At 39.5% G+C, this 24,078-nt stretch overlaps 1 protein-coding gene across 1 annotated transcript in view; it reads right to left on the bottom strand.

The window, feature by feature from the left end:
- Positions 1-24,078, bottom strand: part of ZCCHC24 (zinc finger CCHC-type containing 24) — a 102,831-nt gene that overhangs the window by 4,524 nt on the left and 74,229 nt on the right. The window contains exon 3 of the mRNA XM_031602964.2: positions 7,062-7,226. Coding sequence (XP_031458824.1) covers positions 7,062-7,226 — 165 coding nt within the window. The remainder of the gene's footprint in view (positions 1-7,061; positions 7,227-24,078) is intronic.

Here is a 24,078-nt window from a genome sequence, read left to right as displayed (position 1 = left end):
TGAATTTATTTTTTTCCGCTTTAGAGTGGAACAATTTGATTGTACCACTGGTAGATAAACCATATCAAAATTTAAATGCAAGAAAACAAATATATTTCTGGACTCATTACATCAGGCCTTAATGGAGCATGAATAGATGACAAGTTAGATATGCATGTAAAAATTGATTCTACAGCTAGAGGTGGCAGGATGCTGATAAAGGGCAATAATCTTCAGGTGCATTAGCTCCCATGCTTCTCTCAAGGCACAGACTCTCAAGAATTTGTATATTGTTATTACAATAAAAGATTATGTGATGGGGAAAAGAATTAAATGCAACGTGTTCTTGAGCGGCAGAGCTCTGCTCTCCTGCCTGTATGGCATGAACAAGGCCTTCAGTTGTGGCTGTGAAACAAAAAGACTGTGATGAGAAGGCTACAAATCCATGGCATGAGGATGTGAGAGCAGGCAGCCTCAGCTAGCAGCATACCTCTGGAACAGGCCAGCTAGGAATGAAAGAGAGCCACCTGAGATGAACAGCAGAAATCTCTCTGGCTCAGAGGAGCAGCAGTCTGGGATGACCTGTTTTCCAACTGCTGAGGCACACAAGGGTGGAAATGCAATGATTCCCCTCCAGCTGCTGGAGAGGGATTAAATCCAAATAGGAGAGAGAATACTTGCAGGCCTCAATCTCCTCACTAGTGTGTTGGGCTTCAGAGTGATCAGAGCCATTCCTCCCCAAGCAGAGGGAAGAGAAACTGCACCTGGACAGGGGAATTATGATGGAATCACTGCACTGCCTGTGGAAGTAATAGCTTGGATAACATGAAGAATGTATTTACATACCAAATTATTTTCAGTCTAGCGATAAATTCCTGACAGCTGGAAGTAAGTCATGTCCAAGAGGACAAGTCAGTCACCAGATGGCTGGTTCTACACCAGTGCAACAGCTGTCATCACAAACAGCCCTGGAGTCAGCCACGAAGTCAGAGGAGAAGCCTTGATAAGAGGCCAGCCAGGAAGCAGGCACAGATGCTGCTGCTAGAGCAGTCAGGGGAAGAAAATGAAAATTCAGAGCTTCGCGTCTGGGCTGTTACAATGCCAAGAACACTGGTGAAAGGCTAAAATGACTGGCTCCACACTGGAGCAGTATAAGGAAGAACACAAACAACTATATGGAATCCAAATTTCATGAAATAATAAGAGGTAGAATTAAGTTCCATCTGAGGCTTCTTTTTTTGTTGTTGTTGTTGGGTTTTGTTTGTTTGTTTGTTTTGTTTTGTTTAGGGTAGATAATGTGACTAGGCAGGAAACCTCTTTCGAAAGAGTAATCCAGTAACTTGGTCTGGGCAGTTCTTTGCTCTCCTGTTTCTCAGCAACACTTGAACTCAACAGGCCTCAAGGTCTTGGGAATTCCTGTAAGTATTTCCACCAGGAACTTAGTCATGAAGACAAAAATGCATGCAGTTTTCTTGGAACAGCTGAAGTAGTTTTGCAGCTCAGGTGTGAAAGGCACCCGATTTTTCCACTCTGAATTAGTTGGTATCAAGGCAGCAGACTTGCCAGTCAGGCTCTTGTGTTACTACTTGTTATGCATGCTGTGCCATCCCTCTCAAACACAAAGATTTAGAACTGTGTTTGTAGAGCACTCTGAAGTATATACACAGCTGTAAAATTGCTGAGAAGACTTTTCCTGCTGCAGAGAGATTAAAAGCTCATTCTCACAGATAGGGTATGTGGAATAAAAAAACAGAGCTGAAGAGACTTTCCTTGTGGGGAATTGGCACAGAATCTTTTCACTCCAGGAAAAAGCCTCCAGGAACAAAGAGCAGTTGGAAAGGATGTGTTGCTGCTCTCTTCTCCAGGGATGTCTAGTGAAAGGTATGCATAGGTAATCAAGATTTTAGCATAGGTGTAGAAGCCATTCACAGACACAGCATATGTTCTTGAATGGCTACCCCAGAGCTATACAGTGAAGATTCTTGTCTGCAGTACTCTGATACTATTGCTTGAGCCAGTTCAATGGAACTTAGGCTCAAACCATCCCCAGTAAATACAATGTAATCAAGCCCTACAGGACTCAGAAGTCCACAGATGGAGTAAAGCATCTGAGTAAGATGAAGTAAAGAGATGAAGATGATGACTAGTAAAAAGGGCAAGCCTGGGAATTGATTGAACTTCTAATTCACAACAGCATATATCAAGCAATCATTAATATAAAAATTTCAAAATTTTTCTCCTAAATTGGATAAAAGCATCCTAATCTCCAATATTCAGGGTTGACATTAAAAAAAACACATGGTGGCCCATGTGGTTAAGCCTCAGCTACTGAATAGATTCTAGAGATACTGGTCTGCTGGATGAGTGGGGGAACTTAGAGGCAATACTGGAGGGATGAGGAAGTATCCTTGGAGATGGTTGCTGTGTCTTATCCTAGATCCATACCTTCCTGTGGGCACTCTCTACTGCGTAGGATGGTGTGTGAAATGGAGGATGTAGATCTGACCTGATACGAGTTCTTATGACAGAATCATCATGCCAATTCTTTCACGCAGTATACGTGTATGGAAATGGAGATGCTGTAATATGCCCTCACCAGGGAAATGTGATAACTGTATTTTTAGAAATGGCATGGACTGTTTGCAGTTAGGTAATTTTTGTAATTCTGAAGGCTCTTGTAACTCAGCATAAGGTTGAGGAAATAACAATGATTAGCATCTGCTAATCAAATGACCCTCTTCTAATAATGTAAGGATATTATTGTGACCTAACAGATGGAGGAAGAGAAAAAACAAGTTGATTACCAAATGGTAGGGTAAGGAGTAAGAAAAGGATGCTGAGTTAAAATACATTGTAGAGGGTGTATATTGACCAGATTGTTTTGGAGAAGAAATAATTTAATCTGCTAGAAGTAATACTGTCTGAAGTAGAACGGAGGTGAAATTTCTGACTGGCCAGTTCATCTGAATTTTGTTAGTTTAAATTAAAAAAATATATATATACTAATATCATGTAGTATGGTAACTGCAGTGAAAGAACAGACATTATAAAACAGCAGTATCAATTTATTTCTTGAATGGAGTTTTATCTGTACAGGTACTGAGTGTAAAAACAGCTTCTAGAGAGAGAGTGTCTTTATTATATTAAGCTGAAAAAGATGTTCATTGGAAGATCCAGACGAGTGGAAGTACTGTCTAAGCCCTTATAATGAAGTCACTAGGAGCCCAGAATTAACTAAGAACTTCCATTGATGCACTGAGAGGGGGGAAAAAAATGTTTGTTTAGAAATGCATGGGAACGCTGTTCATGAATGAGAACTCTCCTTTGGTATATGTCAACAGAATAATGAAAATGAAGGAAAAGCAAGAAATGTATACAGAAAATGATAAAGGAGTGTAGGTAGTTCTAATAGTTTATTATAATACCACTAAATCTTACATCCATAGTATGTGCCTATGCTTTAACCTTCAAACTCAAAACACGGGACTCTTTAATTAGAACAATCAATCACTATGCTTTTATAAAATACATAGCATTACCATAAAAGTATTGCTGACTGAGTACAGCGCATTTTTAAAAAGCTGCAGAACAGCAACCCATAGCCATGTATAAGATATGCTTAAAGTCTGGTGTGGGGCTGGATGCTTAGGGCTGGATCCTTTGCTGCTAGCTCTGTGCATGAACTGATGTTTTCTTTACTGTCTGGCTATAGCTGATACATTTAATTAGAAATACAAGGCACTGGAAGAATGAAAAAGAATTGAAAGAATAGCAATAGTAAAACTGAGATATAGAATCAGACAGAGGTAAGGCAAGATGAGAAACAACAGAATGATAAATCTTTCAACTTGAGGTTGTAAGTTTGGATTTGGGGGAAAAAGCACTATTGACTGGCTGCAGGTTCTTTGCATCTGGAAGCTTAGCTGAAATGCATAGTCCAGACTTGAAGATCTCACCTGGCACCACCAACTACTAATGAGACATGGACACATGGATTGGTAAGAAGAGTAAAGCCCAGATTATGGTCTTAGGGGATGATGTGGAAACACAGTGATGGAGGTCAGGTGTAAACCTGCATTGCACATGCTGTGATTGTTCATATACATGTTCATATACAAGGAAGAAGCACTGTGGACTGCAGCCCATCCACAGAGTCTTCGATGTCTGCGCTATGCAGTTCACAGACTCCTCTAGCCCTGCCATGAGGGGCAGCTCTCCCCAGGGGACTGCTTGCAAACCTCCTTTACTATACAACATTTTTACTCCCCAGTATATAATGTCTTTTGTGGATGGGATACTTCCTGAGCAAGTTCTTGTGACTCTTTGAACACTAACAAAAATGATGGAGGTTATTTAGAAGAACAAAGTAAATATTTATAAACTTGTGTTGTAATTCCTCTTGCCATCAAGACTCTACTTCTTTATGTGTAATAAATGCTCAGCCTGGATTTTGTTCTAAGCAAGCTGTCTAAGCAGGAGCAAGGAATCAGAGACTTCTGAAGCTTTGAACTAGTGTCTCATCAGGTAATTTAGGTTTCTGAAGATAACCTCTTGTTTTTAGATTTGGAATCAGAGTGGTGTTAACCTAGAGATGGAGGGGGATTAGGATTAGGGTTACATCATCTGAACTGTCCAGCAGAAACAGTGATATTCACTGACTTGGCCATTTGTTCATCCTACAGTGGAAATAGTCGTGTGTTATTTAAGTGAACAAATAACCCCACAAAAAACTATCATTTCAAGTGAATTAAGTGGGTCAGGTCTAAATCAAGCCCTCTGCCACAAACATGTCAGATTTCAAAAACTCCAATTTATATTGCTTCAAGGTACTAGGTAGTATAAATTGATATCTTAGCTGAATATGGGAACACAGAATTACCATAGAAACTGAGCCAAAACTTACCCTTAGAATTAGATGAACATGCATGTGTATAAAAGGAAGAAATAGAGTTGATTAAATTTTCCTGGTTGGGATAATGTTAATAAGCTTGTCTCTCCATTGCGGCTTGTTGCAATGAATTTCAGTACTTCTATCTTTTCATCATAATAAAATCACAATATTACTTACGATTATTTTTTTACAAACATGCTTCCTCTCCCCAAAATCACATGAAATGGTATGAAGTGTTCCTTATGAGCCCATGGAAAGTTTAGCCAGCATTTAGCTGGCTAATGAGACACTTAAGACTCCCAATGGAATTTCCTTTTCACCTATTGCAAGTACTCCCAAATAATCCATCTGTGATTTGAGCATGGGTTATGAGTGGGCAGCAGATAATTTGACCCATAGCAGAGCCCTATTTATTGCTGAGATTCAGCTAGGATAAACTGCATCTGAAGCAAATTACACCTCCCAAACTCTTAAAATAATTCCCACTTATTTCATCCATAACAATTTACAGCAATATTGCAAAATCACACTTAAATTTTTCTGTAACGCTTCTTGCATTTGCTTAGTATCAGCTATCTTGAAGAAAAGTGCTGTGTGGCTTAAGACAGATGCACTCACAGGTGTCTCTCTTTTGACTGTGCTGAAATTGGCAGCATTAAATCCCAGGTGTTGCTCCAATAGCAGTTGAAGTTGTAAAGTCATTCCCTAGAAGCGAGCCTGCAATTGTGTCTTTCTGGTTATGCTAAGCAAGCTTTCACAGAATTGTAGGGATTGGAAGGGACCTCCAAAGATCATCTAGTCCAACTCCCCCTAGTGCAGGTTGCACAGGGAGGCGTCCAGGAAGGTCTCGAATATCTCCAGAGAAGTAGAATCCACAACTTTCCTGAGCAGCCTTGTTCCAGTGCTTACTGTGAAGAAGTTCCTTCACATAATGGTGCAGAACTTCCTATGCTCCAGTTTATGGTCATTTCCCCCACAACGGTCCCCACAGACCGTTGAAAAGAAGTTGGCTGTGTCTGTTTGGCTCTCACACTTAAGATATTTATAAACATTAATAAGATCACCTCTCAGTCTTCTTTTCTCAAGGCTGAACAGACCCAGTTTGCTCAGCCTTTCCTAATAGGGGAGGAAGCTCTGTGTACTTTCTAGCATCTATTGAGTAATTTTATTTATTTTTTTGTTTGTGTGTGTGTGAGTTGCTAAAAATTACTTTTTGCATGAAAATCCAACTTCAACAAAATCAGTCTGTAGCCTGGTTTGTCAGCAAAATGAGGAGTGTGAGCTTAGTTGTTATGAGCAATTGATCAGTCTCTCATTAACTGCCACTGTACTAGATGGTGGTTTGCAACCACTTCTGACAGGATACAGACGAGAACTGAGTCAGTCTTCCCATTGTAAATTGCAAATACAGGGGGCTGGAAATGCAGGAGATGCAGCTGCACTCCAGAGGGGGCAGGAATGAAGGCTATGGCTAGCAGCATTGCAGATATGGATTTCTTATTAGAGCTACTGCTTACACTTGACTGTTTCAGCTTATTAAGAGACTTTCTCTTGAAGTTCCTAGCCTGGGCACCACCAAGTACTATGGAAAACAAGAAATGCCTTTTTACACAGGCTGTCTTGCTTTACTGTTTAACTAAGTTATTTAGTAAGTAGGGGTCCTCTTAGTATTCTATTTTATCGCTAGTACTACATATTTATAAATATGTATCTCCCTATCCAAGTCCAATCTTATTTAAATGGATGAACAAAAAAATTATTCTTTGGAAATAACTTCACTGACACCAGTGCAATAAAGCAGCTAATTGGTGTAAATATGAAGAGAGTCAGAAGTATCAGGAGGCCCATTGCTACTGCTGAACTTGTCTTCTCTATAATGGTTCCATCTCAGACTATATGGTCCCAAAGTCTGTTTTTATAATAAAGATAAGTAAAGACTTTGTTTTGGAGGTATTTTTACTGAAAGGGTATTCAAATTTTGTGAAACTGGAAGTAATTCACTTCCCCAGGACTCTGAAAACAGCAGCTCATTTATGAAAGGTTGTGTTTTCTTTTTTATTATTATTTTAATTTTATTTTGTGGCATGCTGTTGTCCATGCCAAGTCCTGTTTAGGTCATAGCCATGCTATCCAAATTCAAGAGAATTCCAATTTCCAAGACTGTATGCCACCAGGTTGGTTCTTCTCCTACCTGTTTGTGAGGATAAACGTTAATGTGGCACTTGATGCACTCTTGTCCCATGTTAGCCCAGGAGTTTCCACTCATCCATTTTCTCTTGCATTTGGGGCACTTATATTCACCGAAGCAGCGTTTCTTGCCCTGGTACGGGGTCAGGCCTTCTCCCTTCGGACGAGCCTAAAGAAAACAAAAAAAAATGAGTAGCAATGAGTGATCAACACACTTTAATGAAAGAGCAGTAAAACAAGGTCTTTGTACAGGAAACTGTGAGAAAAAGATACTGGAGACAGGCAGCATGCAGGTCATATCTTAAGGAATAGTTTGTATGTTGAAGCTCAAGTTTAAGTTCAAAAAGGTACTTCTGAGAAGTATACAAAAATTCAAGAATGCTTGCAACACTTCTGGCACTGAACTCAGCATTTAGAAATTTTTGTGCACATTTGCAGTGAATATTTTTATTACGAATTTCACTATAACCAATCATATATTGAATAAGTATTGTTATGAATATAAATAGCATCTGGAGAAGTAGCTCAGTAGGCTTTTGTGGCTAGATCCTTATCTTCCCCAAGGGAAGCTTTCAGTAAGAAAGCTTTGCAAGTAAGAATTACTTGGCCTTAAATATTGAAATGCAGGTGATACACTAGTATGAGGGTATGCAATGCTATATGTGACAGTCAAACTGAGGTTAAGTATGAAGGAAAGATAAGATTTTGATCAAAGGAAATCGTTAATTTCATGAACTTCATTAGGATTTCTGCTCGCTGTAAACAATGTTTCACTGATCTTCTGTTTTGAAGGAAACAGGAAAGGATTCCCAAATGTAATGAACTGCCATGATGTTGAAATATTAAATATTGCCTAAAGAAAGCCTGCTTACCAGGGAAGCTATTAGAGTTGGCAATGATCTTATGTAAATAGCTTTTTTTTTTTTTTTTTTTTAACAATCAGATTATGTCGTATTCAACAGAAATATGGCGATATACATAATAACACTAATACTTTAAGGTGACGATGAGTATTGCATACAGCTGTCCTGAGAAGAGCTGTATGCATGAAGCTCCTTTCCCAGAGACTCTAGCAGATGTTGAAATGCTGCCCGCATATTCACTCTATTTTGTTTATTGTTGTCTAGAGTGAGAGACTTCCCCTGTGCTATGGCAGGATGGTACGATCACCTATCAAAGGATGCTTTGTTATTTGTTCACATGTCATGCTGTTGGAGCTTTTTTTTTTTTTTTTTTTAAGTTCCCATATTAAGTTTACAAAAGTTAAATGGCCCATCGTGCTGGGAAAGGGGATGTTTTGTTTTGGGAGCTTGTACGATTTCTCAGTGTGTAGGTCCAAATTGCTTTCTATGTGAAAACACTGGTTGGAAAAGCAGGTGGTTGGCAGAAGACCTGAGCTTGGCAGGCACACTGGGACTCCAGCTCCCATGGCTGGTGGTGTTCACTGCACTACCTCCGGTGTCGCGCGTGGGAACAGAGCATCAAGCACTGAATCCTGCACCCTGGCAGATGGGAGACAAGCAGGGGGCACCCGAAACCTTTTCTGACACACTGGCCCTATTTTTATTTATTTTTTATTATTTATTTATTTATTTATTTATTTTTGGTGCTTTTTCCTCAGCATAATTATTCTTCAAAAAATCAGATGTGGCAGCACAAACAGACAAACACTTCCAATAGTTTTTCATGACCTGATGTGCCGCTGTAAGTGTTCTGGCTCATAGTGAAGATGAAGCTGATGCTAAGACATGCATTTACACTGCACAAAAAAAGTGCTCAGTATAATGGGAAACATTTGGACTTTCATGCCTAAATGAGTGCTGGCAGGCACCCAGGGTTTAATCCTCCAATCCATGGTGTTCCTTGATAAAGATGGAGATTGCAATTGAATGTAGGGCAGGAAAATGTCAATTTATGGAGCCGTCCTTATTCAGGACACTTAATTTGGCACTGCCTCTGAGGAATTTGTTGCACAGCTCAAGTCAGTGTAAGAAGGAGCCACATGCTCTCTTCATTTACAAGTTCTCATGGAACTGAATAGGAGCCCTGTGAGAGCTCCCATGATTGTGAGATGTTTCCCCTCCTCCTGAGGTGTCATGGATTGCTTTGTTTGTAGTTTTGACTGAGGCTATGCTGTTGAGCAGTGGAAGAGAGTTATTTCCAATTCTCAGTTTCAGCGACACTGTACTTAAACTCTTCCTCTGGTCATAGCTGGGAAGGCAGCTTCATTACCCCTACTAAGCAGCAGTCCTTTCAGAAAAAAGTACAGGTCACTGAGCATGTTATTTCCAAAAGCAATAGCGTAGACTTTGGAGACAGAGCATGTCTGAGAAGTCCTACGCATGTTTATAAACAGTATTAGAACATAGAACTCCCACTGCAGTATGCTGTGCCAACCAGAAACAATGGTAAAACATCAGATTCCCCAGGCAATATGTTAGCTAGCCACACACTGCAGGCAGGGCAGCTCTGAGATGGCTGCCTGGAGCAGGATGGGGAGGACAGGTTTCTGCAGCTGAGGCAGCTGGCTGCAGAGACAGAATAGAGATCCTGTGCTCCCCCAAACCCGCTGCAGGGAACTGGAGGTGCTTGTCTGTGATGACCTCTATGGGTATAGCTGGGCACCAGCACTGGAGGCTTGCCAGATTAGAAGTCACTTCTCTGAACTTGCTCAGTCAGTGGGAAGCAGGACCAGGAAAAGAAGGCAGGAGAGGGAACTCCAGAGGTAATTTCCTGTTATAATTGCTTAGCTAAACTTCTGATTTATTTTTACTTTAACTATTCAGCTGTCACACCTTCCTCCTCATTCAGTGACTTTAATTAGTTCGCTGGCAAACTACAACCTTCTCTGTAGGTGTTTCACTATTCAGTTTTATGGATGTTTATACTTCATCCTAACAGATTTTATTTTCTTTCTCATATCCTCAGTTTCCCAGACTATGCCTGACAGGGAATTTGTTTTCTCAAACAAACAAGCTCATTTTCTCTATCAAGAAATGCCATTTGGAATCACTGAAAGCAGTGAAAGCAACTCTCCAACTCCCTTCACCCTTCAGGTCCAGACAAAACAGATGTGACAGTTTCTGGTGAAAGGCACAATAGGCAAAAGCCCTTCCAATGCCCTCTGTCCACAGCAGTCAGAAAAACGGGTCTTGTTAGGCTCATTAGATAGAGATGCATTACCTCAATCTTCCAGACAAAAGGCTATAACAAGTGATAGCATCTTTGCAGTTTTACCTAAGCACGTACCTGAAAGTTGGTGCATGAGCTTGCCTCAATGAGATTTAACCTATGTATAAAGCCAGCTTTTTTTTTTCTCTGTGGCACAGCAATGAAAATTACTTCAATGTTCCATCTTTTACTGACACCCAACTACTTCTATTTTTCATCTTCCTCCTTTCTTTAGCCAAAACCACAAATTGGCTATAATAAGATTTTAAAACTGTTAAAGTTGAGCTTTTCTGTTGGTAACTGGCCAGCTGATCTCTCACACATAACCTATTGGATTGTGCATCTCATGGAGGAATCTGCCAAATCACTTGGCAGTGATGGCCATAATAAAGGACTCTGCTTTCCCCAGACAGTTCTCTCCAAGTATCAGTTTGCAGAGTCAGCAACAAAACAAAACAGAATCTCCACATGTCCAGCTTAGAACTAGACTGATTATAAACAACAGCTTGCAGAGATTTCCTTCGAAGTGAAATGGAGAGGTTCAGTTTGTTTAATACTCTTCTTCCTTACATCATCCCCTGGGTTTGTGTTGCACAGCTGAAAGATGTACAACGCAGGAGGATGATGAAGTCAGCATGACACTGGTAGGTGGGTCCCCTTCCTAGAAGAACGATGTAAGTATCTGCTTATAAGGATGCTTCAACAGAGCAGAAAAGCAAGAACAGAAAACAATAGCTTGGTGCACTGCCTTCTCCCAAGTGATTTGCAGAAGTGAGAGGGCTGAAGTTGTATTTGGAAATATGAGCTTTCTGACATTCAATTTGAAGTCAGCAAAACTAGGAGACAGAATTCCTAAAGTACTTCTAGCACTCATATTTTACACTGTTCTGCCAACAATACTGGGAAACATAAAATGATTATGGTAAAGGATACCCCAAATGCTCAGTCATAAAATGAAAGTATTATGACTGATTTGACATATGGAGTGTCCTGGCCCTCTGCTTCTGCAGAGCATTGGAAAACTCATATTTGTGTAGGCTGTGTAGGGAATGAAGATACACTTGATTACCTATGGAAATCTTCAGCAGAAGTAATGCCAAAATGACACAAAATGAATCTATCTAATGAATGATGAGCATTATTTCTTTGTCTTTCCTGACCTTTGCAATAATTCAAATTTGAAATTCAGCATGAAACCTGGACTGATGCAGAGGCTGTGTGTTTAGGAAATGAGTTCTAATATAGCTGCTCTTATTTTGCTTGCTGCCCATGATCTATTTTGCTGGTGTATGATATTGCTGATGTGCGGCACTGGAGACTTCTGAGGTATTCAATTATTGTAGCTACACCTTTAATTAGTATGCACAATATAGGAACAGGATTTGGAGGTACAGAAACAAAATTCATTCTTTGTTTCAACCTTCTTGTTGCTGGTATAATTTGGGCATTATTGATATGATGAGAACTGGCAGGTTAACGGGGGCTCTTCATTACAGCATTACTATTAAAAGCTTTTATTTAATTAACTAAACAATAGCTTTTATGGAGTTGCTAGATATAACAGATATCCAAACGAAGGATTTATGACAAACAAAATTGTATCTGAGCAAGACATGAATGAAAAATAAACTTGCAAACTTGTATGTTTAAGATAACAGAGGAGGTTAGTATGTATTTTGCCTAGGATTTTCCTAGGGGTTTGACATGTCGCAAGGCCTGGGGTTACATCATATTCTGACTGGGAGGCTGTTATACAGCTGCTGCCATCACTGGAAGAATCAGTTATTTATACCTCTGCATTCATAGAAACAGGTTCATTCTTTGCTGCAGTCAGAGTTCACCTGTTGTTATCACTAATCTGAAATCTTGTGTGCACATCAGTTCTGCTCTTAAAATCCAATCAAGGCAGGAGGTGGCTTTGTACTGAGGTTCCTTATAATAAAACAATTACAGTCAATCATCTGATAAAATTAGTAGGATTTTTTGTCGCTCCTTCTCTAGGGCAGTATGCTTACTGTCTCCTTCCTGCTCACTGCCAGCGTGCTGAGCTGGGGAATAGGGGATGATGAGCTGCTGATGCCTGACCTCTTAAAGAAACACAAAATTAGAAAGACCAGACTGCTTAGGCTATATGTCTGCCTGTTTGATGCTCCAAGGGTCACCAACTACTGTGCTCTTGCTAGTAGTCTATTCTGTCACTTTCATAGAAAATATTTTCACAGCTTACTGTGTATACTCACCATTTCTCTTTTCTTTATTTCATCTTCATACCTATATCTCTATTAAGCATAATCACAGTCATCTGCTTTTAGGTTCTGATACATTCTAGAGTCATTTAGACTCCTCACATACTTAACACCTTCTTCTCTCCAGACTGTGTCTCCGCCAGCTGAGAGAGACATATTTAGCTATTCTGATCATCTTTTCTGGCAATATTCCCTCTTCATTAATGATGTTTTTCTAGGATTTGGTTCCATGCAGTCAGTGTCTTTCTGTCAGGGTGGTGTTCAGAATGAAGTGCAGTTCTCCAGGAATAGAGCATTAAGAGACACAAGTTTGTATAGCACACAGACAAAAATAATATTCATTTTGATTTGACTTGAACAAGCATCCTACTACAAATATTTTCATTCTCTAAGCCTTACTTTTTTGGGGAAACATGTAAGAGTATATTGATTAAGCTGTGTTGATGAACTTTTTACACGTATATTTTGAAATGGCAGGAGACCGATTTTATGTTTGTCATTTTAGTATATGAGTATGTGTCTTCTGGTAGCTTTGGAAAATCAGTGTTGTCAATATATCACCAACTTTGATCTCATTCCCACAATGATAATCCAAGGGTATTATTTGGCACTATGTGTTACTAATAACACACACATTGATGATTGAAGCAATAGGCATGATTGTCATGGGCATGCCAATCAACATTTAAAAATCCAAGAAGCCAGCTTGGCAAACATTTAAATCAAAATCCGGTTATGCAGATTTTTCAGAATATTAGCCATGCTTTTGAGACAAATCCTTTTTTCTGTTACAAAATGCCTAGTTGAGCTGATTATTGGAACCATCCTTGGGCTGAAGATGCATAATACTCTTTTCTTTATGTCAGTTTGAAGCATGATGCCTGCAGAACTGCCAAAAAGTAGTTACTTATGTGATCTGTCAATTACCAAACATCTGAGGACATGATAATGTGGATTTCAGTCATGTAATCACAATGTGCCTCAGCCCTTCCTTTCTGGGGTGAAGACATCTTACAGTTCCCCAGCTCTCTGCACTTATTGCGACATCATATAATCACTTTGTGTATAGGCTGCTCCAGAAGTAATGCCTCCTATTTATTTCCATGGAAGCTACAACAGATACAAAGAGCACAATAACACTTTTTGATAGAACAAATTCTCAGCTACAAAACACTATTTTTCAGTGTAGTCACCATCATTAGCTATGCATTTTATGTGAGAAATGAACAGGAGTCTCCATGTCATGCTCAGAAAAGTATGTACCAGCAGAGGTGTCCCACTGTCACTGTTGCCACTGCTGAAATGCACCACCCACCACCTTGCTGTGCTCACATCCACTATTCAGCAAGCACAATGTCAATAGGTGCCATTTTCTTCTGCATGGAGGAATTCAATAACACAGCTTTGCTTCATATGCACTTCCATGTCAGATGCCATTCTCTCACTCTGCCCCTCTGCTGTCACATGGCAACAAAATGTAATGGAATATTGGTGGGGAGGTTCAGCCTCTACTACCATATCATCAAGATCTGCCTCTGACGCTGTGGGCCAACATCATAAAATAGGAGGCATTATCTTTGGAGCAGCCCTTGTACTATGTATGGTACTGGAGCATATCTAGTTGCTTCTATAACATACTATGCAAACAGTACAATACTTTTGCTCAATCTTTTTAATAAAAGAACTTTAGGGTTCATAGTTATTGCGTATAAATGTTACGTGTTGATGAATCCTCTTTGTGGAGTCTTAAAAAATAAATCTCCCATTGCATTCATAATTTTAACTTATTACAGAATTTTCTTGCTAAATATTCTTGAATACTTGAATTTTATATGCTTTAGAATTTGAAACTCAGCTATATAATGTATTATGTACAGAGCAACAGGCAATTATGATGTGTTCAGTGTATTTGGTAAAGTTTAAGAGCTGTTGATCTCAACTAACCCTGCTCCAGTCTTCCATTGAGGAAGGCTGCAAATAATTATCACTGTTAACTGTACTTCCAGGACTTATTTTACCTGTGCATGCTATTCTTCGCTTGTTAAATGGCTGTGAAAGATCTCCAAAACTATCTGTACTTGCAGCCAATCACAGCTTTAATACATTTTTTCCCTTAGGACCTAGAAAACAATGGAATTACTTGAGCATATAAATAGCTGCTTAGTGAACCTACTATTGAAAGTATTGCATAACTAACTCAGATCCTAGAATTTCAAGCATGGGGAAAGAATAGATCTCTGGAATCTTATATGTGTGAAGATAACAGTCAAAATGTGAACCAAATATTAACATACACAAGGAAGCAAACATACTGGAAAGAATTCTCATAGGGAATAGTATCAACTTCTGTGAAAACTAGTTGGTTTTTTTTTTTCAATGTATCAATGAAATAAAAAGTAAGAATTAAAAAAGGCTGAGGACTGGGGTTAGAAAATGGAAATCAGTAGTGCTTAATTGAACCTGATCTCTGCTTTATAATTTATGTCTTGTATGTTATACAGAAAATGGAATTTACATATCAAATCAGGCATGTAAAGAGTTAAAATTGCACTCGCATGCTGGGATGCAATGAGGCACTTCTTTTCAGCGTTACAAGATCGTATTCTTCCAAACAGCTTGAGATAAAAGGAAGTGGTTGAAATCTCTCTTTCCCCTTCTCTGATACAAAATTGGCCATGTTGAATTAATTATGAAGAAACTAGGAATGTATTCATTTTAATAGTTTCCTGATGCGTGGACTCTTTTGTCTCTCTTCCTCTGTTGCTTGAAAACATACAACAGCAATACGCTCCTGCTCCTCACTTCCTCCCTCCCCTTTTGCTCTGCTAACATACTATGTTAAATATGCTAACTTTTTTTTCAGTAGTTGAAATCAGAGTTTTGGAGCAGTAAGAGTCACACCCTTGCTATAATCAAGATTTACTTTTTCTAAGCTAAAGCCAAGACTTATATTTTTGTTCTTGTAGAAGCTGCTTAATTGGTCCACCTTGGATAGCTTTATGTAGGTTTTGGATTTCTCCCAAGGCTAATGTGGCACAGCTGAGGCACTGCTCTAATGATGAGCTGACATGTCTAGAGATGATCTTCTGTCCTTTAAAAAGCAATGAAGTAGCCATAGTAGCCCCTTTGCTTCTCCTCATAGGTGGGATCCTTCCAGAGGCAAGACAGAGAGGAAGGCTGATGTTACTGGAGGTAATTTTATTTTTATTTAAGTTAGGTGTTTTTGAAGCCCTGCTCAAAATGAGGAAGCTGTATGCTTTGAAAGTGTTCTGAAGTGTGCTTGTGCAAAGCCTTTGCCTGAAGAGAATATTTGGACTGAATTATGCAGTTGCTATGCAGCTGTAACTCTCCTTTAGATCTTGTAGTGATATTAATTGTCCAGCTAAAGAAAATGGGTGAGCAGGCTCTGTTAAGGCTAGGTTAGTGTGCTGCTACTTGGTAGAAGAAGATTTTCAAAACAGGATCTGACCAGGGCATTTTCCCAATGATGTGGTGACCATATTCAGCTACTTCCTGTTTCATACTACAGCTGAGAATGAGACTTTTTTACATAAAACTGCTTGCAGAATGAATGTTACCTTTTCTCTCTACCATTTGTGAAAGCTGTGCAGGACTCTTAATTGCATACTTGGCAACTCCCCTGTTTAGTTCCTTGGCAAACATATTTAGTCCTTATTCTTTATGAAGTACTGTAGCCTAATCTTATAGCAGGGTGGCTTAACGTAGCTTCAGTGTGAATTCACACAGAGAGTAGAGATGGACCTATTTTAGTAGGTAAGAGAAGTGTAGGTGTTGATGAGAGGTAGTATCCTCTGCTGTTATAACTGTAAAATATTGCTGTGTGACTATCCACATCTTTGGGTGCCTTTATTGTGCAAATCTGGTAGCATTGTGGCTTTCCTCTGTTGGTCTGCAAAGTAGAGGGGAGGGGCTTTACTACCACAGAGATTTTAAGAGGTGTAACCTCATCTTGGAAAACTGCAACCTTTTGCTGGTTCATTAGCAACAAAGTTAGCTGATCTCCAGGGATGTTAGGAGAGACGACTGCTTTTTTCCTCTGAGGCAGAATGATTTGTAGAACTCAGATGGCATTTATTACAATACGTTATGGAATTAGAATAAATAATGAATTTATTTCACTGAGAAGCTTTGCCATCATTCATAACATTCATAAAAAGAAGTTCATGTTATTTTTAGATTAAAAATTTTTAGATTAAATTTTTAGATTAAAAATAACATGAACTTCTTTTTCCAGTTTCCAAACAAAACTGTATCACCCCAAAACATTACCTGTTTTACTTCTAACAAATTTGTAGCCCACAATAAAGGTGAATCTGATATGACAGATAATGAAATATCCTTTAGAGAAATCTTAAATAAGCTTATTGAGTTCCTATTCAGTTTCCCAAATAATGTCTGTACTGGGTGGTAGCAGATGGACGAGCACTCTGCTCCCTGCAGGGTGGGCTGGAGTTGCAGGGGAAGGTATTGGTATTACACTGGGAGAATACATGGGACAGAGAGGAGAAGGAGAAGCAGAGAACATTTTAATTCAGTGCTCTTGAACAATGCACTATAAAATGAGACTAGTGGTTTTACCACTCAGGAAGCTGCTTACTTTGCTGTGGTTTGTCTTTACACTACTTGTTGCACCCTCTGGACTGATAACACTCTCGTCTTTTCTTGTTCCCTGCATATGTGTATGAATCATAACAATGATGGATTTTTTTATTAGTCTGAATTAGAAATGCTTTTGCTCCTGTAAAGTTTTTATCCCTTCAAAACAACTCTTGGAAAGCAGAGGAAATATTGTTAAGATGATAAGGACAAGTTTCAGTGGAAAGGATGTTTCTAGAACTGTGCCTTCTTCCTTCCTACTGCTCTGAAAGGGACAGACTCTTTTTAACTACCCACCAAATCCTGAAGGATTTGGGACCTGGCTCATGGCATATTCTGTACCTACATAGGAATGGGTGTAGATGAAGTAAGAAAAATCCAGCAGGAGAACTGGAGTCATGAGGAAAAGAATGTGGTGTTGTGGTTAAGGCACAAGCCTGGGTCTCTGTAAGCCTGGGTTTATTTTCTGGCTTGACTACAGGCTCTTTGCAAGTTTGCAGACAAGTTACTTGATCTTTGTGCTTCAATTCTTCATCTAGAGTACGAACAGTGTACGAGCATAGTTCATGTTGTATGAGGATAATTAATGTTTGTTGCTACAGCAATGAACAGAAATCTGAGTTCCACTAGTCTCAGTTTGGGTTTAGAGCAAAGACTGACAAAGGCCTGAACCTGACCTCACATCCTGAGCCAGTTTTTTAAAAAGTTCTGCTGAACAGATGTTTTCTCTTTCATCTGCTTTGTTTTCCCTACAACCAGCTTGGTTAACATAGTCAGAATGACATTTTTTAAATGCAGGTGATATCTCCTCTGATGCAACACTTTTTAAAAAGTTAACAGTAACTGCATGGCAGTAGGTAAGGTAAGTTACTACAAGGATTTCTAGCTAGGCAATTCTTCATGCGAAAGATAAAATACGAAATATTTTTAGAAATCTACCCATTGCAATAGAAACCATGGTCTGCACCACATCTAACCTCCCCACCCTAAAGCAGTGTGGTGGAGGCTCCCAGGACGCTAACATGCTGAGCTGGCTGTGGCCTGCCCTTCTCCAAGATGAAATACCATAACAAGAGTGTCATTGCTTGTAGTTGGAATGGGCCTTTTGCTTGAAATATTAAGAAACAGGGAAAGGAAATAAAGACCAGATGAGCAACCACCCTCCCTTTCTCCACCTCAGCCCCCATTCCTTCCCTCTCCACCATTCCGTCATCCCTAAGATGACATGCAGAAACACCAGTTGAATCTGTTGGCCTGCTTTAAATTACAGCATACTTCTTGAGTCTGGAAAAAGACTGAGTGCCCAAATGTGAAACAAGATTTCAGCTCCTGATGTCTAAACTGCATAAATGTTTACATATGCTTAATAAATAATGTGAAATAGACTTTTCTCTCTTGTTGCGATGTCTTTACTCTAGAAATATTCTGCCCAATTACATGAGCATGTTGCACAGAATGAAGTCTTAGCAACCCATCTCTTCTGCCCACAGAGTCCATGCGGAGATCTGTACACCTCAAGATCCCGTAAATCCCAGCTACCTGACCTACTTTGTGTGCATGACATCACTGGGTGCCTCACTGGCTTTCTCATTTGCTTTGAACTCTGCACACATGTGGCTGCATGGGAGGAAGTCCTTGCTTGTGTTTTCTTCTACTGTAGGTCAGTCTCTCTGTTATGACAGAGCAGGATTTTACTCTAACTCAAAGGAATTGGATAAGTCTCAGTTTCAACCATAATGGTTTGCAGGGAAAGCTTACAGGCATATACACCTACGCTTTAGATGATCCAATGGACAACATTCTTTGGTGTGAAGATTGTAATTATCCCATACAAATCTGCATCTCTTTATTTTTCTACCCTTCCTAGTCCATCCTGTTTCTGCAGTTGTATTTGCATTTTCCACAGTACTCCCTCATTGATTTTTCCACTATGTGCAAAACTAGCTTGAATCATCCAAAGCAAAAATAATATGTGCTGTGCTACCAAACTGCACCGACTGCTGATAAACACTGTTAACCATTCTATGATGGCCATAGCTGATGTTAGTAGATTTACAAGAACTGTGAGCATTTTAGTAAAAGTTTTATGGGTGGGACCTGGGGCAAATCACTTCCCTCTGCAATATCTGACTTGGTCACATGCAGAAATATGAGGAAACCTTAAAAGTGAGGAAGAATGGCCCACAATCAATATGTATACTGTTAGAATTCTGAGTATAGCTCCAACTGTGTTTCAAGAACTTTGAGAATAAGATAACTGTTGCTGTTAAATACTTTATTTGGAAAAGTTGTTCTAACCAGAAGGTAGTCAGAATAGTGAAACAAAACAGTAACTGATGGGGTTTTCATCCCTATTTCCTTTAATACAAGTAGGTGACATTTCTGTTATGCTTTTTTGCTTTCAGTAGCTCTTTGCTTATACCTTCTTTAAAAAGCAGAACGATTCTACCTTTTAAAGCCTTGTATTTCTACACTGTACACTTTTTTGTATATTTAAATGTTTTATCGGCAGACACTGGTGAGGAGCATTTCCTTATCACGAGTACCTAAAATCTCACTTCCTGGAAGTCATTGCTTTCCTGTCTGAGTACAGAGAAGTAGTTGTCACCGTAAGAATGTAATGCTGAATCACTCTAATATTGGCAGTCTTGTTGGTTATACCCCGTATGTGTTGCTAGCACCAACCTCAAGCAGCATCAGGAGATGGGCTGGGAGGTGAATGGGCCTTCCAAAATAATTATACTTTCTCTTAGCCTTACGGTGTCACTCTACGCGGGTGCTGTTTTGTTCTACAAGTAACGTGTATCAGAGGTAAAGCTGGTAAGGAGCAGCGCAAGTTCTTTCACTATGCATGCACGGAATGTTCCTCCCCCCATTGCTATCCATGAGATGAGAATAAATTAGCTATTTTTGTTGCTGTTTAGAACATTGGTGACCAGCAGCAGAATGTATCTATTTGAAATTCTCATGTCTTCAGAATATGATATGTAAAGTAAGAGCTAATCTTTGTTTCCATCTTCATGTTAGAGCTTCAGAATGTAGAAAAAAAAGTTGGTTATTTTGGTCAACAAAAAAGAACAAGATCCCTGACTACAGTATCTTTTTACTCTTTATCCTAATTTAAAGCAGACAGCATCGGTAAGAGTGAGAATTCACTACATGGTCTAATTTAAAAACTATACTTCCTTGTGCATAGTCCCAAGCCCAGTAGGCACTCCACTATATTTTATATTTTGACTGATTCAGGTGTGAGGAAGTAAACCTAATTGGTGCTGATTTTACTGTGGCTGGCGTGTTGCTAACTGTGCAGAGCAATGTCTTTGGAAGTAAGTGGATTTGGTGTGTCTGTTATTCCTGATTTCCTCCCTCCCTTTAGACTCACTTTTGTAGTTCAGCAGTGCCTTTAACAGATTAGCAGAAGAGAAAAGGAAAGATAGCACTGTTCAAAGCAAATGCTTTCACCATAGCGCAGTTTGTGTCATCCTGAAGTTAAACAATGTTCTGAGGCCATCCCAAGTCCTAAAGGAGTAATTGTGGACTAGACTTTCTGCACATTCCAGATTTTGACAACTATAACTTCCATGGACTTCTCATCCTTTCAGATCCAGAAGCAAATCTCACCCTAGCTCATAGCAAGTAAATACAATTTATTCAAGAGAAAAAAAGAACACATCACAGCACTGGGTGTATCTTTTAGTACTGAACTCAATGTGCCAGAAAGCACATGTGAAGAACAGTTGCAGTGTTCTTCTTCCCTTCATGTTCTAGGAGTGTTTTTTGCCTAAGGTTCTAGTTCTATTTTAAAGATTATCCACGCTGTCCTGTTCAGAATGTCTGATTCCACTTTTGTCAGAGCAGACAGTTTTAATACCCACAGGCAAGTAAAGTGAAAAGCTCATTATCAAACAATAAAAAGGATTAATACATGCTCTAATAAAAACTTTATGAAAGGAGAGGATATACCAAAGGACTGTAGGGCACAGAAAGCATGAAAAGGCTTTGTCCTGTGATCACTACTTCATGAGAACATGTCTGTTACCAAGGCTATCTTCAAATTCTCTAAAGTGTAAAGCAGTCTTCCCAACACAGACAGTAAACAGGCCACTGCAAAACATCTGTACTTGGTACTGTCTCTCTCTATTGTTTCTTCAAGTCTAAGAAACTATTCATTTTTGAAAGGGTATTGTGCAAGAGGAATCTGGTATAAAATGTTTGCCATAGCATTTGTCCTGGAAGGCCACTGGAGAGGTGGGATGAGGATGGGTGGAGGGGAGACAGATAGTTATTTCTCCTTTTTGCTACATTTTCCCCTTTATTTCACTCTGATACTGTTTCCATAGAAAAATGCCAGTCTTAAAATAGAGGGGAAGATCTTGGAGTGGAAGAAAAATTCCAAAGCACTGAGAAACATTACTAGTATTTTATTTTATTTTTCATATTAATGTATTTCTCTCTGTTAGATAAAATTATTTCAGCAGTTAGTGATAGAAAGAAAAAAAAAAAAAGCCTAAAACATTATGGAATGACAAAAATAGAAGATGAATAGCAACAAGTGCATCCCACCTGTCTTACTATAAGGTCTCTGAATCTAAGGGTGTTTTCTTCCCCAGCCAAGGAGTGCTGTGAAAGCTGTGCTGTTTTGGTAAGTCACAGATTCAGATGTTTGCACAGAGATTGGCACAGCCACAAATGTTTTCTAGTCCCTTGATTTATTTATTTTTCCCAGTCTTTCCAAGGACCAGTTAATTTTATCCTCCCTGTGCATTGCAGTGGGACGTTCAGTTCAGTGTGTGTCTAGCAAAGAGAGGCTCATTATCTTTCGCAGACTCAAAACAAACCCTTGATTTTAAAATGTGACAAAAACAGAGGCAAGTGCCCCTTTCCGGTGCCTCGGGCTGAGCCAGCACACGGGCTCCTCGCTCCATGATCCCCAGTGCAGCTGTCCCTTTGTGCACTGGGACACAAGGAGATGGGCTCAGGAAGAAGCAGTCGGGCTGACAGGTGTGCCATGGTGTGAGGACTTGGCGGGGTAGGCTGCACGTCTCCACACACATGGGTCTTGTATTTGCTTTCCTCTGTGGCCTCATCATGCAGCCTCCCTTTCTGCACTGTCTCCTGGCCAGCTCTGGCCAGAATAATCTCCTTTCTCATTATTCTCAAACACTGGTATTTGTCAAGTTGATGGGAACAATGAGAGCATTCATTTAGCTGGGAGACAGGCAAAAGGGGGTCAGGAAAAAACCCTTCAAGGGGAAAGAAATAGTTCTGTCAAACTTTGAGCTCCACTGGCGCTCCATTTGTCTTGAGGTTTGACTGGGTGGGAGACAGACTGCCTTACACTGGCTATGTCTTCATCTGGGGTCACAGGGCAAACTCAGGTTTTATTGTTTAGGTTTTATTTTATTTTAGGTTTCGTTTTTTAACTGCATCTTTAATCGCAGAGCCTTGCTGTTCAGCTGTGTTCCTTCATGCTTTGCAGAATTAAACCTGTAAGAAAGGGATTTTACGTACATGCTTGTTTATTATACACATATGCAGTTATTCTAATATCAGAGACTTCAGTCTCCTGTCCAACACTCAGCAATACACGGCCCTTGCTGGTAGTGAGGGACAGCTTGAGCTCTAACAACAGTACCAATGAGAGGTCTCAAGAAAAAGTAAGGAAAGTCTGTTCTTTCTGAACATCCTAGTAATTGCTGTGGGATGGTGAGGATCAGTAGAAATTGCCCTGCAAACAAATATTTTAACTTAATGCCTAAAGAAGGCCTCTAGCCCTATTTCGGTTTGCTCTCAAACAGTTAGCAGACTTCTCACAAATAGCACTGGCTTTTTGGCACTTGTTGAATGTAAATAGATAGCTAAAGATATCAGTGTGCTTTTAAGAATATTTCACATTATTGAAAATAGATCCAATGATTTTATAAACGTTGTGTTACCTGCAAGCTGAGAGTGAGCATTGAGCTCACTTAAAATTCACTCTAAGCAGCACTGTATGCAGAGACAGTTAACCATGGGGTATTTGTGTCACAAATACTGCTGCAGTGGAGACCTGGGAAGGTTTAATAGTTTCAGATAATCCTATCTTTCATCTTTGTACTCTAATGAGGCTGTGTTGAAGTGCTGTCATACCTTGCTGCAGAGGTTTTGTGTTTTAGAGGGAAGTTAAATGAGTTTTGTGGGCCATTAATAACAGCCTGTGTGGTTTGCCACTTGCTCCAATTCCAAAGCACTCAACAAATTATACAGAGTAAATCTATTGGTATGAAAATGCAGCTACCTCTGGGATTGAGAGCAGTACTCATCTGTACTTTGCATTTTGCCAGCTCTTCATAATAAGAAATCGTTTATCTAAAAAAACACCACTGACGTATACTCAGTATCTATGATCTTCAGGAAGATAAGCTGTTTCTAATACCTATTGTGTTAATCACAATGAGATTTGAATCAGTTTTGAGAAGCTGAGACAGCGTTATCATAATTCATAGTTACTGTAAATGTAAAAGATTAGCAGTAATAAGAAAAGGATATAGAAAGATAAGGATGTTTTCATCACGCATTTAGATTCCATGCATAAACACCAAGAGGAAGAGTATACTGTTTACACTTAACACAATGCGTACAGCACAGGGAATTTTCCTTAACGTGGTGAATGGTGCAGTTCAATCTGATACGACACTATTGCTGGGTAGATCCTGAGAGAAACTTTACTCAGCTTCATATAACTTCTAGAGAGCAAATGGAAACTGACAGAGAAGACTCGGAGATGGTGGGATTGTGGCTCAGGTGACCATTTATGAGTTGACATAGCTGATGTTGGAGGAGAAACTGTGTTCTCAGCCAGTTATCATGCAAGAATTGTTGCAAGTCTATATATGTTGTATTAATTCCTTGCTTTTTCTGTGCTTCAGTTGTTGTGAAATGGGTAAAATCACTGTGGGAATAGCAAGCCTAAATGCATTAAAACTTCTGAAAAGTTTAAATGTTTAA

This window comes from Phasianus colchicus, chromosome 8, assembly GCF_987193195.1.
Source record: "Phasianus colchicus chromosome 8, bPhaCol1.hap1.1, whole genome shotgun sequence".
Lineage (NCBI taxonomy): Eukaryota > Metazoa > Chordata > Aves > Galliformes > Phasianidae > Phasianus > Phasianus colchicus.
This window is presented reverse-complemented; position numbering and strand designations above follow the sequence as displayed.